The 12,765-nt window shown below is 37.7% G+C and overlaps 1 protein-coding gene across 12 annotated transcripts in view; it reads left to right on the top strand.

Annotated features, from left to right (window-relative positions):
* ENAH (ENAH actin regulator) overlaps positions 1 to 12,765 on the top strand; it is a 90,432-nt gene that overhangs the window by 51,761 nt on the left and 25,906 nt on the right. For 7 of the 12 annotated variants that reach the window (XM_064648083.1, XM_064648085.1, XM_064648090.1 and 4 more), the window contains one exon: positions 3,691 to 3,775. In XM_064648083.1, the coding sequence (XP_064504153.1) occupies positions 3,691 to 3,775 (85 nt within the window). Of the gene's footprint in view, positions 1 to 3,318; positions 3,331 to 3,690; positions 3,776 to 7,375; positions 7,494 to 12,765 lie in introns of those variants that run through there. The other 5 variants (XM_064648082.1, XM_064648084.1, XM_064648089.1 and 2 more) reach the window with 2 other exon arrangements.

Consider the following 12,765-nt stretch of genomic DNA (forward strand, 5'->3'; position numbering starts at 1 on the left):
AATACATGTATTGTGCCAATCTTGAACAGCAGATAAATGGGTTTTTTTAGGGCTATAGAAACCTTATGTCCTCAATGTCAGCCAGGTGCTATGTCAACACTGATAATATAATGTAGGTGACATTAAAAGAAGGGGGATAGACTGTGGTGTGAAACTCCAGAACAGACACAATGTAATTGAAAGACTGGAGGAATGGAGGAACCCAAAGGCATCGAGGGAGGAGAAACCACCTGTTTCCATCTCCAGTTTGCTAATTATGCCTCTATGGGATCGTGCAATGGAAATTGATTCGGCTTTCGAATGGAGGTAGAGGAAAGATGTCAGTTAGGACTGAAAATGAAGTTAAGGAGTTTGATAAACTACAGCTCTGGCTGTGGTTTAAAAGGGTGGTGTTGGGGATGCCTAATTTGGTTAAAGCAGCCCCCAGCAGCCCGTTGTTCTCTGAGCTACGCCAGCGCCAGCATAATTGTCTGTGTGACTACATGAAGAACCAAAACTGGCTGTGATCTAGCTGGTAAAAATGCTTCATGCAGGCTTTTTTTCCCTGGGTTTTTAAAGATTTTTAGACTTCCCATCCATCTCTCACCATGCGGTTGCCTGAACTGTCATAGAGGAAGGGTGATGTGATGCAAAGGTGAGAATAAGCTGAAAAACAGAAAGCACTGAAACTGGAATGGCTGCTGAACAAATTAGTATGAAATTATATCCTCTGTCTGTCAGAGTGTGCTGCGGAGTGCACCATCTGTGCTTTCTTTAGAAAAAGAAAGATGTTAGGTTTTCCTTAAAACTCAGAATGAATAGACTATTCAGCCTCATCTCTTACTTGGCTTGTACTGGTTTCTGAAGATTGAGTGATCCTGTAGAAAGATCAGACTTTTTTTCCAGGCAGTATCTGTGAGATTTTCTCTTGGGGCTTGATTTTTCTGAAGTATCTTGAAGTGTTCAAAAGCCTCTGAGAAAGCTTATTTAAGCTAGCTACTGCTTATTTAATATACCACCTACCCCACTACCCAGACAAAGAAGTGATGGTCTTTGCTTGCTGTAATAAATTTGCTCAGATAAAATGTACTTTGCCACCTGGTATGTGCCTTTAACTTGCCACTGTCCATTTACATGGTAGTTGTTAAGAATCTGTGCTTGCAGAGAGAAATTTGATGAGAAAACTGGCCAAATGACTTGGTAGCTAAACTTTTCTTTCTTGAAAGCCTTTGGTATACTCAAATTGCGTTTCCTTACAGCAAAAATTTGTACGAAATACTTGCAAACCAAGTAACCACCAAGTTAATTGTCAGCAGGTGATTGTGTTCTACTCTCTTGCATATACAGCTATGAAGGAAGGACATCACCGGAGTAGGTTGGCCAAGTCAACTCTAACTTGGCTTGCTGATGATTGCCTTCTGCAGAATTGACAATATGATTTTCTGGCAGACAGAGCTCTGGAACAAAGTTTGAGGCTACAAGAACAGGTTTTCTCACCGCTAGGTTGGTTGGAATAGCCAGTGCAAGTGAAGCTCGGTGGTTGGTTTCTGGAGGGGTTGGCTAAAAAGAGAGTGGGAGCACACTAGTAGAAAGGTTGTAGAGTGGTGGTCCATGTTGAGCTACTGCATCATGATAATACCTTGTTCAAAACCCCCCTGTTAAATAGTCTTAAGGATTAAATGGGTGGAAGCTTGAACTTCTCATTTCTGCTATACTTTCAGTGCAGTAAATGGTTAGTAAATGTCCATAGTATGACTATTTCTTTTTATTTCTGTTCTTTGTTGTTAATTATTAGGTCAATGTGTTTCATACTCAGAAATACGAAGGGAGTTTCATCATATGTCTGATACTTAGTGTTACTTGCAGTTTACACCTCAGACTGTGAACCCTGACTTACTCCAAGCATTCTATTAGACGTGGCAAGCAGTAGTGGTGTATATGGCATCTCTGAGCAGCAGCACAGCTGCTGCTGGATTGTGTCTACTTGTAAAAGTCCATGAAAGGCTGCAGCATGGTGCAGGCAGCAAATAGCCCAGCTGCCTGGGAGCTGCAGTCATGGTTTTATGGGCCTTAAAGCCTTCCACCTGTCACACAGGGGAGATGAGAGCAGGACGTGTGTCTTATGGAAGTTTTAAAGCTGAAAAGTTTTCCAGATGAGCAGTATAACGGATGTTTCTACTTAGTGATAATTTAATTATTGATTATCATTGCAGTTTAATATTTTGCAATAAAAGTAGTATAGATTTATATCTGTGGTTATCTCTTGGAGATACTCGAAGCAAAAATAATACATCAAGGGCAGCATCACGTCATTAGGTACATGCTGAAAAGAATAAATCAGGAAGATACCACCTCTATAGTGCAATTTCTGCTTTTATCTTCCAGAAGTAAGTTCCTACATTACTTTTTGACTGTAGGATACACAGATAATGTACACTTTTATAATTTTCAGGATTAATTGTCTTTATGACCACAGTGGACACAATACTATGCTGTTCTGAGTAAATGAACCTTTTTGTATAGCCTTTAAACAGGGCACTTGTTTGACTGTCCTAGATGTGTCAGTGTATCACACATGGTCTTTTCATGGGTTTGGATGACTTTCACAAGTTCAGATGGGAAACAAGTTCTACATTTTGGTATTTGATATAGGGGAGATCTCATTACAACTCCATCACTGTAAGTAGTTTGGTGGAATCTCAGCAAGAAATTACTGTTTTGCTTTGGGATGTTTTCAGAATTTGACACATTTTAATCTTTTTTAATTCTGCTTGCTTATAAATTCCATAATCTTAAGTGTAGCTACAATCTAAATAATTTACTGGTTTAGTGCCTGTTTTTACAGAAATAATGCATTCTTGATCCCCTGTATTCCATTCCACACTTTGTAATTCTTCATATCTGTTAATTCTTTGTAAATAATTCTGTGCTGTAAATAGACTTGAGAAAGATGGAAAAGTCATTTCATTTCTAAATATACATATTTCATTTCTAAATGTACATATACAGTTATTTGAAAGTTGTATGATTCAGAATTGCCCATCAGTAAAAACTGAAGATGAATTTGCGTGTCCTTCTCTTTTGCATCTCATGTGCTTAGCAGAATTCACAGTTTGTACATTGGTGATGTGCCTCTGTTCCTTTGGACCCAGTACTTACCTATCTAAAAAAGAAAGTCTTTGATCCAAGTTGATGAGCTAAAATCTGACTAAATTTTGATGTGACCTGTAGAAACATACTTTATCTTCCTTCTCTCAATGTGGTGATAAGGTTCTGATGTTTTTTCTCTCCTGTTCTTTTTTTTTTTTCCTTTTTTGTTTTCCTCTTCCCCTTTTCCAGTGTTCTATTTAGGTGAGTGTTTTAATTTTTTGAGCCCTTCCTGTTCCTCCAAGAGTATTTGTTTATTGTTTTAAGAAAATCTCAGACTTGGAGTGCTTTTCAAAGCTTTTGTCAAATTCCATCATATATAAAATCTGTTTTGCATTTCTGTGAAACCTTTCCATCCATGTGAAATAAATTCATTCTGTAAATGCGTAAGGTAACATTTGTTGCAGCTTTTATTTGCTAAATTATGTTTTTGAGCTTGTTTGGCTTAAAAGGCAAAAGCGAACAGTTCTTAAAGTCATGTGGTGGCTGGCCTTTTTCCTTGATTATGTGCTTTTTTGCATGGTAAAAATTCAAACCATTTTTATGGTCTGTCTTCACTTTTAGGTCCTACGTTGCCTCGACAGAATTCACAGCTTCCCTCTCAAGTGCAAAATGGTCCATCACAAGAAGAATTGGAAATCCAGAGAAGGTACGGTATTAAAAGTGAACAGATGTTAAATTCAAGAAAGTGATACCTTCTAAAGATGAGAAATTAAATGTCAAGGACTTAGAATTACTCTCTTGCATTAGGGCAGCATTTGTATGCGTGTGGTTTTCCTTAGTGCCGCTCGACCATGTAAAAGCTTTGATTGTAGCTGATCCCTTGTTCGTGCTCTCCACCCATTCAAACAATGCAACTGGTATTGGCCTGTCAGGAAAGAGCTGAAGATCAGAGGGGAAGCCTTGGGAGGTTTCACTGCTGTCATTTTCAACCAGACTAATTAATTTTGCAGTGACTGTTGTGTCTTCAGTTTTTGACACACGCTTGTAAGGAAGAAAGCAGCAAGCAAAGAAGGAAGTTTTAACCTTTAGAAGCAGAGAATTGAATCATCACAAATGACAGCTTTTCTTCCTGAACGTGGATGCAGTAGATCAGAACATTCTATTGGAAATCTTGTTTGCCTTCATCTGTATTACTTAGCAAAGAAACCTTCCTTTTCTACTCCTAGTGTATAAATTTATGTTGCCTTTAGTTGTTTAAGTTTCAGCTCTAGCAGTGCTGGTTGTATCTGTGCTGCCTTCAGCGAGTAGTCTGTGTTCCCCTGACCAGCTGGCATTTTTCCAAGCTAAGCTGTTCCCAGTGAACAATGGTACAGAGGCAATGTGAAGCCTCTGTACCCTGTCCTATGCCCTGTGGGATATTTTTCAGACCCAAAGCATTTTTAACATACGGATTCTTTCTGTTCCTTTTAAAAATTGCTATGTATCAATGATGTGCCCAAGTTCTAGAAAACTCTGTAGTTGCCAGATTCCCTCATTTGTTTTGTGGCAGTACGGGTTAATGCTGTAGATCTAGTGTGTGGGATATGGGTACATGAAATGGCAAAGTCTTGTAGGACAGTGCTGTTAGACTGGTTAAAGGAAAACAGCAAGACCTTGGGCTGTCTCAAGCATACTGCCTGTGATGCAATCCTGGATTGTTTTACCATCAAAATACTCCCAGGAGATTAGCTGTTCCCTTCCTGAAGGGATGCTGGGAGACATTTAGGTCACATGCAGTACAGATGCAGGGAACAAGATCCTTGAATAAATGGGAGGTGGTCCAGACTGATGGTGTAAAAGCACCTAATAGCTTTCTGTGGTAACTGGAAAAATGCTTAAACATGTTTGGGTCTAATTGGGACTGAAGTTTTTTCTGTGTTGATATTTGGCACTTAGTTTGTTTATGAAAAGGTGAGCAGAACCAGATTGCTAATTTGGGAATAATTCATATTACGGGTTTGATAAAATAGTAACTGAAACATATTGAACAAAGTTTTGACATCAAAATTGGTCATACTTGTCTATCTTTTTTCTGCGGTATGTTCTTATTCTAAGCTGGGATCACTTTATCTGAAAGTTACCTTGTTTAAAAACAAACAGCAAGAAGCTCATTACAAATTCGTCTGTTTGATGTACTTATGTACAAGTTTGCTGTCATAGTAAAGGTCTTTTATGTCACTTCTTTTGACAGACTTTTAAAAAGCTTTTTTCTTTAGATATTTTTTTCTGTTCTATATTAGTGGCTTTTAGTATTTTTATTTCTTGTCTGTTCCTTAAGAAGGCTGTATTAACTGAAATTTCTAATGCTGAAATATTTTTCAGAGTAGCATTGTAGATAGGCATCTCTTCAGGAAAAAGTGCTACCCTATATTAAGAGCTCTGCAAGTCTCTTGAAATTTTTTGTATATAAAGGACATATTATCAGATGGCATTCTTATGGCTTCATTTCTCATTTGATCAGCGTGCTCTAATTGTTTTCATCTAATGTAATGTCCTCTTTGAAGTCTGGTCCTGGTTTTGATTTGTTTTTTTCCCTAAAAGAGGATGGAGCTCTGGAGTGTTTACTCATGCTGCCAGCCAGATTGTCTGTGGAAAGACTATTGGCGTTGTGTCATTAAGCTTTAGAAGAACATGTAATTTTGTTAAAACATTTCACAAGTGCTTCTTCAGTCTTGTTACTACTGTAACTACATGGTTTTAATGAAGGTCAATTAACTCTAAGCTCGAACTTCTGTTCTGTACTAACTATCTTTCAGCTTTCAGACTGTAAGAACTTACTCCCATAATGTAGAGAGTAGTAAATAGTTGGGAAAAAAAGGTTTAGGCATGTACTACTTGTGACATATCTATGAGTGACATTTCCAATCTCAGTAAAGGGTAAAGGCAGTGTGGGCAGAATTGAATCCTGTGGGGAGCACTAAGGCTACAGGGAATGTAAGAAATGGGAATAAATGTTACTGCGTAGGAAGGAACATGGGGTTTGTGACGGATCAAGAGAAAGGCAGGCTTTGCTAAGTCTGTGGCTTTTGAAATATGTATCTGTTGGATGGGGGTTTTCTTTCAAATGTGGCTTGATAATAGTTGTCTTTAAGTGCTGTTCTCATATCCCTGCCCTTAGGTGTACCTGGATTTAGTAGTGTTTAACTGACTACCATGTTGAGTGCAGGAAAATATTTTTTGAAATTATTCTAAGCTGGAGAAAAACATCTGCTTGCGTGAAAATTAAAGTTGGAAAAGGGACCCTGTGGAGGTCTAGTCCAACCCTCTGCTCAAAGCAGGACTAATTTCAAAGTTAAATTATGTGGCTTTTAGCTTCAGGGTTTTCGTAGGCAGAAATAGAAACATTTCTTCAGAAGTATTTTGCCAAAGGACTGACCAGTGAAGAGTGGCATAATAAAGAAAGCTCTTCAACAGATCCGATGTTTGTTTTCCTTTGCTTTTGTAACCAGTGTTCAAGAATCTTGGGGAAATTGGGAACTGAATTAGATCATTCCCAGCAAAAGTGTATTATTTTGCTTCAAAGAATCTTTTCTATTTTAGAAAGGATTTAGATACCTTACATTTTAAGGTGAAGTGCTAAAGTAGTAATATTACTTTGCTTATTTTGCTGCAGAGCTTCTTACTTGGATGCTTGTATTGCTTACTGTGCAGTGAGACAATTTCTAAAGCTACAAGGACCAGATGTACGATCGAAAACACCGAGGGTTTTATGAAGCCAAGATTACACATGAGGTGTAATAAAATAATTTTGTCTGGTGAATTGTAACCTTTGTTACTCTCTTTTAAGAAACCTTAATGCATGACTTATGCTTTCCCTTTCAGGGAGTACTTGAAGTTAACTGTAATTTTCCTTAACTTGCACTCACTCAACTACAGTAATAACAAGCTTTAAAACACTCCAGCTTCTATTTTTAATCCTCAGAACTGAAGGGATATTTTGTTATATGGGTTGTTTTACATTTTGTCAGCCTGGTAGTCAGGCAGTGTTTATGAATTCCACCGATTGATAATGAGCCAAGTTGAGTTGACATATGTATTTGTTAATAACTTCAGAGTTACTTAATGTCAAACACCATTTTAAAATATAAGATTAGTTCATGGCATGCTTGTGTGTGCTACTCGTGCATGTAAATTTACCTTCTCTTCAGACATGGTAAATATATTGTCAGGAATATGAGTCATTGGGTTGGTATCTAATATGACACTTGGGAATTTAATGAGTTAATGTTTATAAATAACTTCAAAATCATCACCACTTCATAAATAAAGAGACCAAGAACACCAGAAACAGAGGAACTGTATAGATAGTAAGGAATAATGAAGGTATACAAGCCTCCTGTCGTCCTTCAGGGACGTAATGGACCAAAACTTGACCGAATTCTTTCGTAAGTACTCAAAAATGTTAGAAGCTTGCAAAACGCAACAGCAGAATATTGGGGGGGAGGTTATAATCGTTAAATACTTCAGATTTGCTTACAATTTTAGTTTGTTTTGTGGATTGGGTCGACCATGTTAAAGAAAAGTTGGTATGTGGCTGCTAGAAAATAGTGTTGATATGGTGTGGTGTTTTCATAACACCTTGTGAAAGGCTTCTTAGTCTTAGATAGTGCAAGTTCAGAGGCTGTCAAGGGTAGCAATTTCTTATTTATCAATAGACTCAAAGGAAAGATATTTATTTTACAGATTTAAAATGTTTTTTCCTGAGACTTTGCTAATTTTAATTTTTTTAACTATGGTAAAAGAATTCTCCCCCTCCTTGTAATTTAGTAATTATTACATAGGTAATTTCTGAGCTGTTTTGAAAACATGGACATGGTGAAAGAAAAAACCTGCATCCCACAATTCAGTAGTAATATAGCTATAGTAATTTGGAGAATGAAAGCTTGCCCATCACTTTCTGTCCCTGATAGCCTGGTTTCTACTGATTTCCCACAGCCTGTAACCTTTTCCTACTTAGTGGCCAGATGCAGTGTTTCCAGTTTTCCTTTGCTTTTGAAATTGTACCATTTATCCAACAGCTTATTTCAGGAAGTAGGATTTCTTTAAAAGGCGTACAGATTGATTAGATTATAACTGACCAGTCAGTTCTAATCTGAAATACGCATCTGAATAGATGTAGCAGTTGGATTTTTGGTTCAGGATTTTCAGAGTGGTCAGTAGAATACAGTCATATGATTGTATTGTGTGCTGTGCGTGTTACAAAATCTGCATGAAGTTTGCACCCCAGAGACATGGTTTACATGGAATTGTGTACTAGGACAAGAGACAAAAGGAGACCAAAGCAAGACCCATCAGCTGGTTTTGTTTGTCATCATAAAAGGTTAATTTTTTTTTTCTTGCCCTCAAAAGTTTCTTGAGAACAGGGTTGAGTTTTGGTATAATAATGACTATTTTCCTTTTTTTTTTTTTTTTTTTTTTAAGATGTGTCATTTTCTTTCCATTCGTGGTAAGGTTTTCCTTAGTTTTGTCAAGTCTAGTTTTCAGAGACTTAAAAGGCTTTTGAGGAGAGGTGTAATGGGTGCTGTCTGGTTAGGCACTGCCTAACTATACATGCTGGGTAACGTTAGTCTGTTTAGCAGGCTGAGAAGAGCACTCTTCCATTAAGCAGTCTTTTGACTCCGATGACAAAGTTGCTATGAAATCTTATGCTTTTTGAAAAATTTTCAGTTCTGTGGGGTTTTTTTCTATTTAATGTGAAATGTGTAATTTGGATTAGAAACTGGTCTATATTTTTCCAGATTTTTAGTTATTGTGGTTCCCTTTCATGAAATTGTGTTCCAGATGTACTCACTGGAGTATACCACTGAGAGGGAGTTGCCAATAAAAGTAGATTTTTCTACTACTGAGATTCTTATTTGTTTTTCTAAAATTGTATGTGCACAGGTGTCTTCCTGCAGTCTGGCTTCTGCCAGGAAGGTTCAAGTGTTCTGTTAGTTTAGATGATATATTGAAAAAATCAAGGTGAGGGAAACTGGACTTAATGAGCTTTGATCCAAGAGTATTAATAGATCCCTTTGTGTATTAAAATTCCTGTATCTAATAAAATGTTGTTGTATCTCTATGTCTTTATAGTGGTGGCTGGCTACTAGTTTTTGCTTGACCGATAAAAGCTAGTTCTTAGTACTTGCAGCTAATGCATTTTGAGCTTATAGCATAAAAGCTTCTTGTTAAACCTTAAATCCCTTTAGATCAAGGAAAGAAAAGCCTTTTGGGCTTTTGACTTTGGTCCCAGATATGACATAGGATACTAAACTGGACACAGATAACATTTTCTTTTGCAAAAGCAGAAAGGCTGTTCCTGGGCTTTAGTAAAGCATTTAACAGATACCAAGAGGGAATTTCTTAGTTAATGTGGAAGAGAAAAGGATTGCTGTGGACGTGTGTGGAGCATAAAAACAGGCATCAGTGGGACCAGGAATAATCAAATTTGTTCTGATGTTTTGGTGAACAAAGCAAGTCCTTGATGCTGATGTGAAAGAGAGCAGGAGTTGGATGATCAAAATGGAATGAGAAATAGTTCATAGTAGGTGTTCTGGTTTTGGAGGGGGAAACCACCAATCTGTAGACCCTACCAGTGTATGGAGAAAATCGAATTGACAATGGAAGTGTTAAATGCAATGGTGATTAATCAGGAGAAAGCTGCCTGAACACTGGAAGTAGCTATAATGACCTAGTTTTTGCTTAGTGTTTCAAAATCATGATACATATAGTCAGTCAAATGCCTTTATAATTTTGCATTAAATTGTGTAAAGTGTTCTTTGATACAAATTAAAAACAAAACAGAATCAAAAACATCCCAGACCCAAAACCCCCATAATTTGAAACAGTCTCACCTCTCACTGCTGTTTAAAGAACCGAAGGCCCACACCACTGTTCAGACTGGCAGTAATTATTAGTTTCAGAGCATATACATAAACTCATTTCACAAACCCTGGCCTTCAACAGTCAGACTATGCAGATCTTCTAAATTTCTGTTTCTTGCTCATTGTATCAAGGTGACTAGATCTTGTCTGAGTTTCTCTTACATGATGTGCATTATGCTCAGGTAGAAGCTGTAGGGGCTATCTAGCACTTGAAAAAAAAATTAAGCTAGCTTGGTAAGAGTTTTAGAGCATATAGCAAGAGTTCAGTTTGTAAAGTGAAGTTTGTGCAACTGAGATTGCTTAGGAAGATGCAAAGAGGTGAAATATTGATCACTTCTGCTGAGGTTATGTTATTGGTGCATCAGTGTACTTTTTATTCATGGAGATTCTCAGTCTCTGTGGACTCTGCCTGTGTTTGATGTCCACACATATTGTATATTTCCAAGATTTAGGCTATATTTTCTCTCTGTAAATAAATTACGAAGTTCAGGGGGTGGTGTGTGTTCATTCTGTGGTACACAACGTGTAGGCCTTAAGATACATATTCAGGAGGTTTGCGTGACCATACAGGAGAGTGAGCTCTGTGGTAAATGCTGAACTTTGGAGTGATGAATAAATATTTAATATTAACGATGGAAGAGCAAATTTAATGCTAGGACTCTTTTTATTATTCAGATAAGTTCCTACAAATTTGAAGGGCCATAACAGACACACTTTTCCTTTCCTGAACTTGTGCAGAAGATGATCAGGGGATTAAACCATTAAAAATCAAACTAGCAGCTAGGTTCAAAATAACATGTTAAAATGCCTTTTCTTTGTTTCCCCCCCCCCCCCCCCCCCCATAAATGCTTTTAACAGTGATAAAGTAGCTTGGCTCTATCTACTTAAATTGATGTCCAGAGAGTGCATAGGGTGCTGTGCAATAACAAGGTAGCTGCTCTTCTGCAGAGAACAAAGTGCTTCAGATGGAGCTGAGGTCACCCTGCATCTGGTGCTGGTGCCTCGAGCTCAGCCACGCATTGTGTAGCCTGTTTGCAGCCAGCTGCTCTGTTTGTGGCAGTGACTCAGTGGTGGGAGGAGGAGAGCCATCATGTGAGATGTATTCTAGCAAGTAGTGACTGTTGGATTAGATAATGCTATCTGTGCCCACATGCTGGGGCTTCCAGCATTTTAGAATAAAACTCAAAACGTTACTGTCTTGTTTATTGCTCCATAGACTGAGGCGAGGTTAGAGGAGCTGGTGTAAGAGCTTGGAGCAGCCTTGAAAGCCTGGATATACTGAGACTCCAGTTCGAACAACTCAATTGGTTTGGATTGATTAATCTAGGTTTAATTATAGCTGTGGTTGTACACTTTAACATAGTAGTTATTCCTAGATTCCTTGTTTGTGTTGGATTATAAAACTTGAAAATAAACATAGTGAAGCACAGAATGAAAGATGTATACACTGCTGAATGCTTTCATATAATCGCATTTGGTTTCTTATACAGAATGCAATGTTTTAAGCTAGCAGTAGTGTTGCCCTTTGAGTGTTATCCTTTTGTCTCTCTTCTGCCATACCATACTTGTTTGAGAATAAGTAAAAGCACAAGCAAGAAACTACTTTTTGAAAAAAACCAAAAACAAAACCACCATGTGGGTGGGTTTTTTAGCCTGAAAATCTCCCCTCAATTTTATGATTTTTTATTCCACGTTGTTTTTTTAAATGACTCAAATGATGGTTTTTGGTGTCCTCTTTTAATACAACAATCTTATTAGTGCTTTTTTCCTCCCCCATCCTTCTTATTGTTGTTATATCTTTAGGCAGACAAAACAGGGATAGTATTCTTATTGATCTTTCTGAGTGATTTGATGCCCTGCTTTGACATCAAGTTTTTCAGCCAAGAAAGAGTGGAATATGAAATTGGTGTGTACATAAATGATGACTAACAGCTGTCAAACACTATGTATTATCTGCCTGCAGCTGACCTCTTCACTCAATGCAGCAATTACTTCAATCAGGTCTGCTCCTCAAGATATTTTGTTTTCTGCAGGCTTGCCTTGGATCTTTGTTTTCTACAGTGAGTTTTAAAATTAAATACTTCAAACCAGTTTCTGTTCATCTTGGAATGTCTATCAGCTCAGTGCCTGCTGAATTTGGATGTGATACAAAGATGCCTTTGTCTGTACTGTGCATGAAAATACCTCTGTTTTTAATGTATCTGGCTTTGTGGCAAGAAGCCTTCCAGGTTTGTGACTGAACTCTGTTATTGAGGTTGATATATGGGCTTCTCAGTGCAGTTTCCTATCATCTTTTTAGGAAAAAATTCAATGGTTTGATCTCACTTCCAAGAGCAAAGCAAGCTAGTGTTAGAATTCAGCAGATTTATGTGAATGTAAGGCAAAACTTTCACTTGAGGAAACAAGGTGACCTGCCAGAGCAGGCAGCTATTTGCTTTTGCAAGCTGTTTCAGCTCTGAATTTGTTACTCATAGATTTTTTTTTTTTTCTCTTGGTGCCTTTGTGACAGCAGCTCTGTTTTTTTGACAAAATGGGAGTTGCTTAATTTTGGGGTGGACTTGCTCTGGTGGAAGGACAGTCTTTCCACCAACTGAGACACTTGCAGAAACTCTTCTGCAGACGACCAAGATATGGAGGCTTAGATGTGAAAAGTATTGCAGAAAAGGACAGTTTCTCTCTGGCTATTAAGTCTGTTCTGACACAAAATATTGTTTTACCAGTTTCTTAATCTCTGTCAGTCATTTCATTTTCAGGAGCAGAAGTTAAAACAACAGCCTCTTCCCTTCTTCCTCAC

The sequence above is a fragment of the Pseudopipra pipra genome, chromosome 3 (genome assembly GCF_036250125.1).
Source record: "Pseudopipra pipra isolate bDixPip1 chromosome 3, bDixPip1.hap1, whole genome shotgun sequence".
NCBI lineage: Eukaryota > Metazoa > Chordata > Aves > Passeriformes > Pipridae > Pseudopipra > Pseudopipra pipra.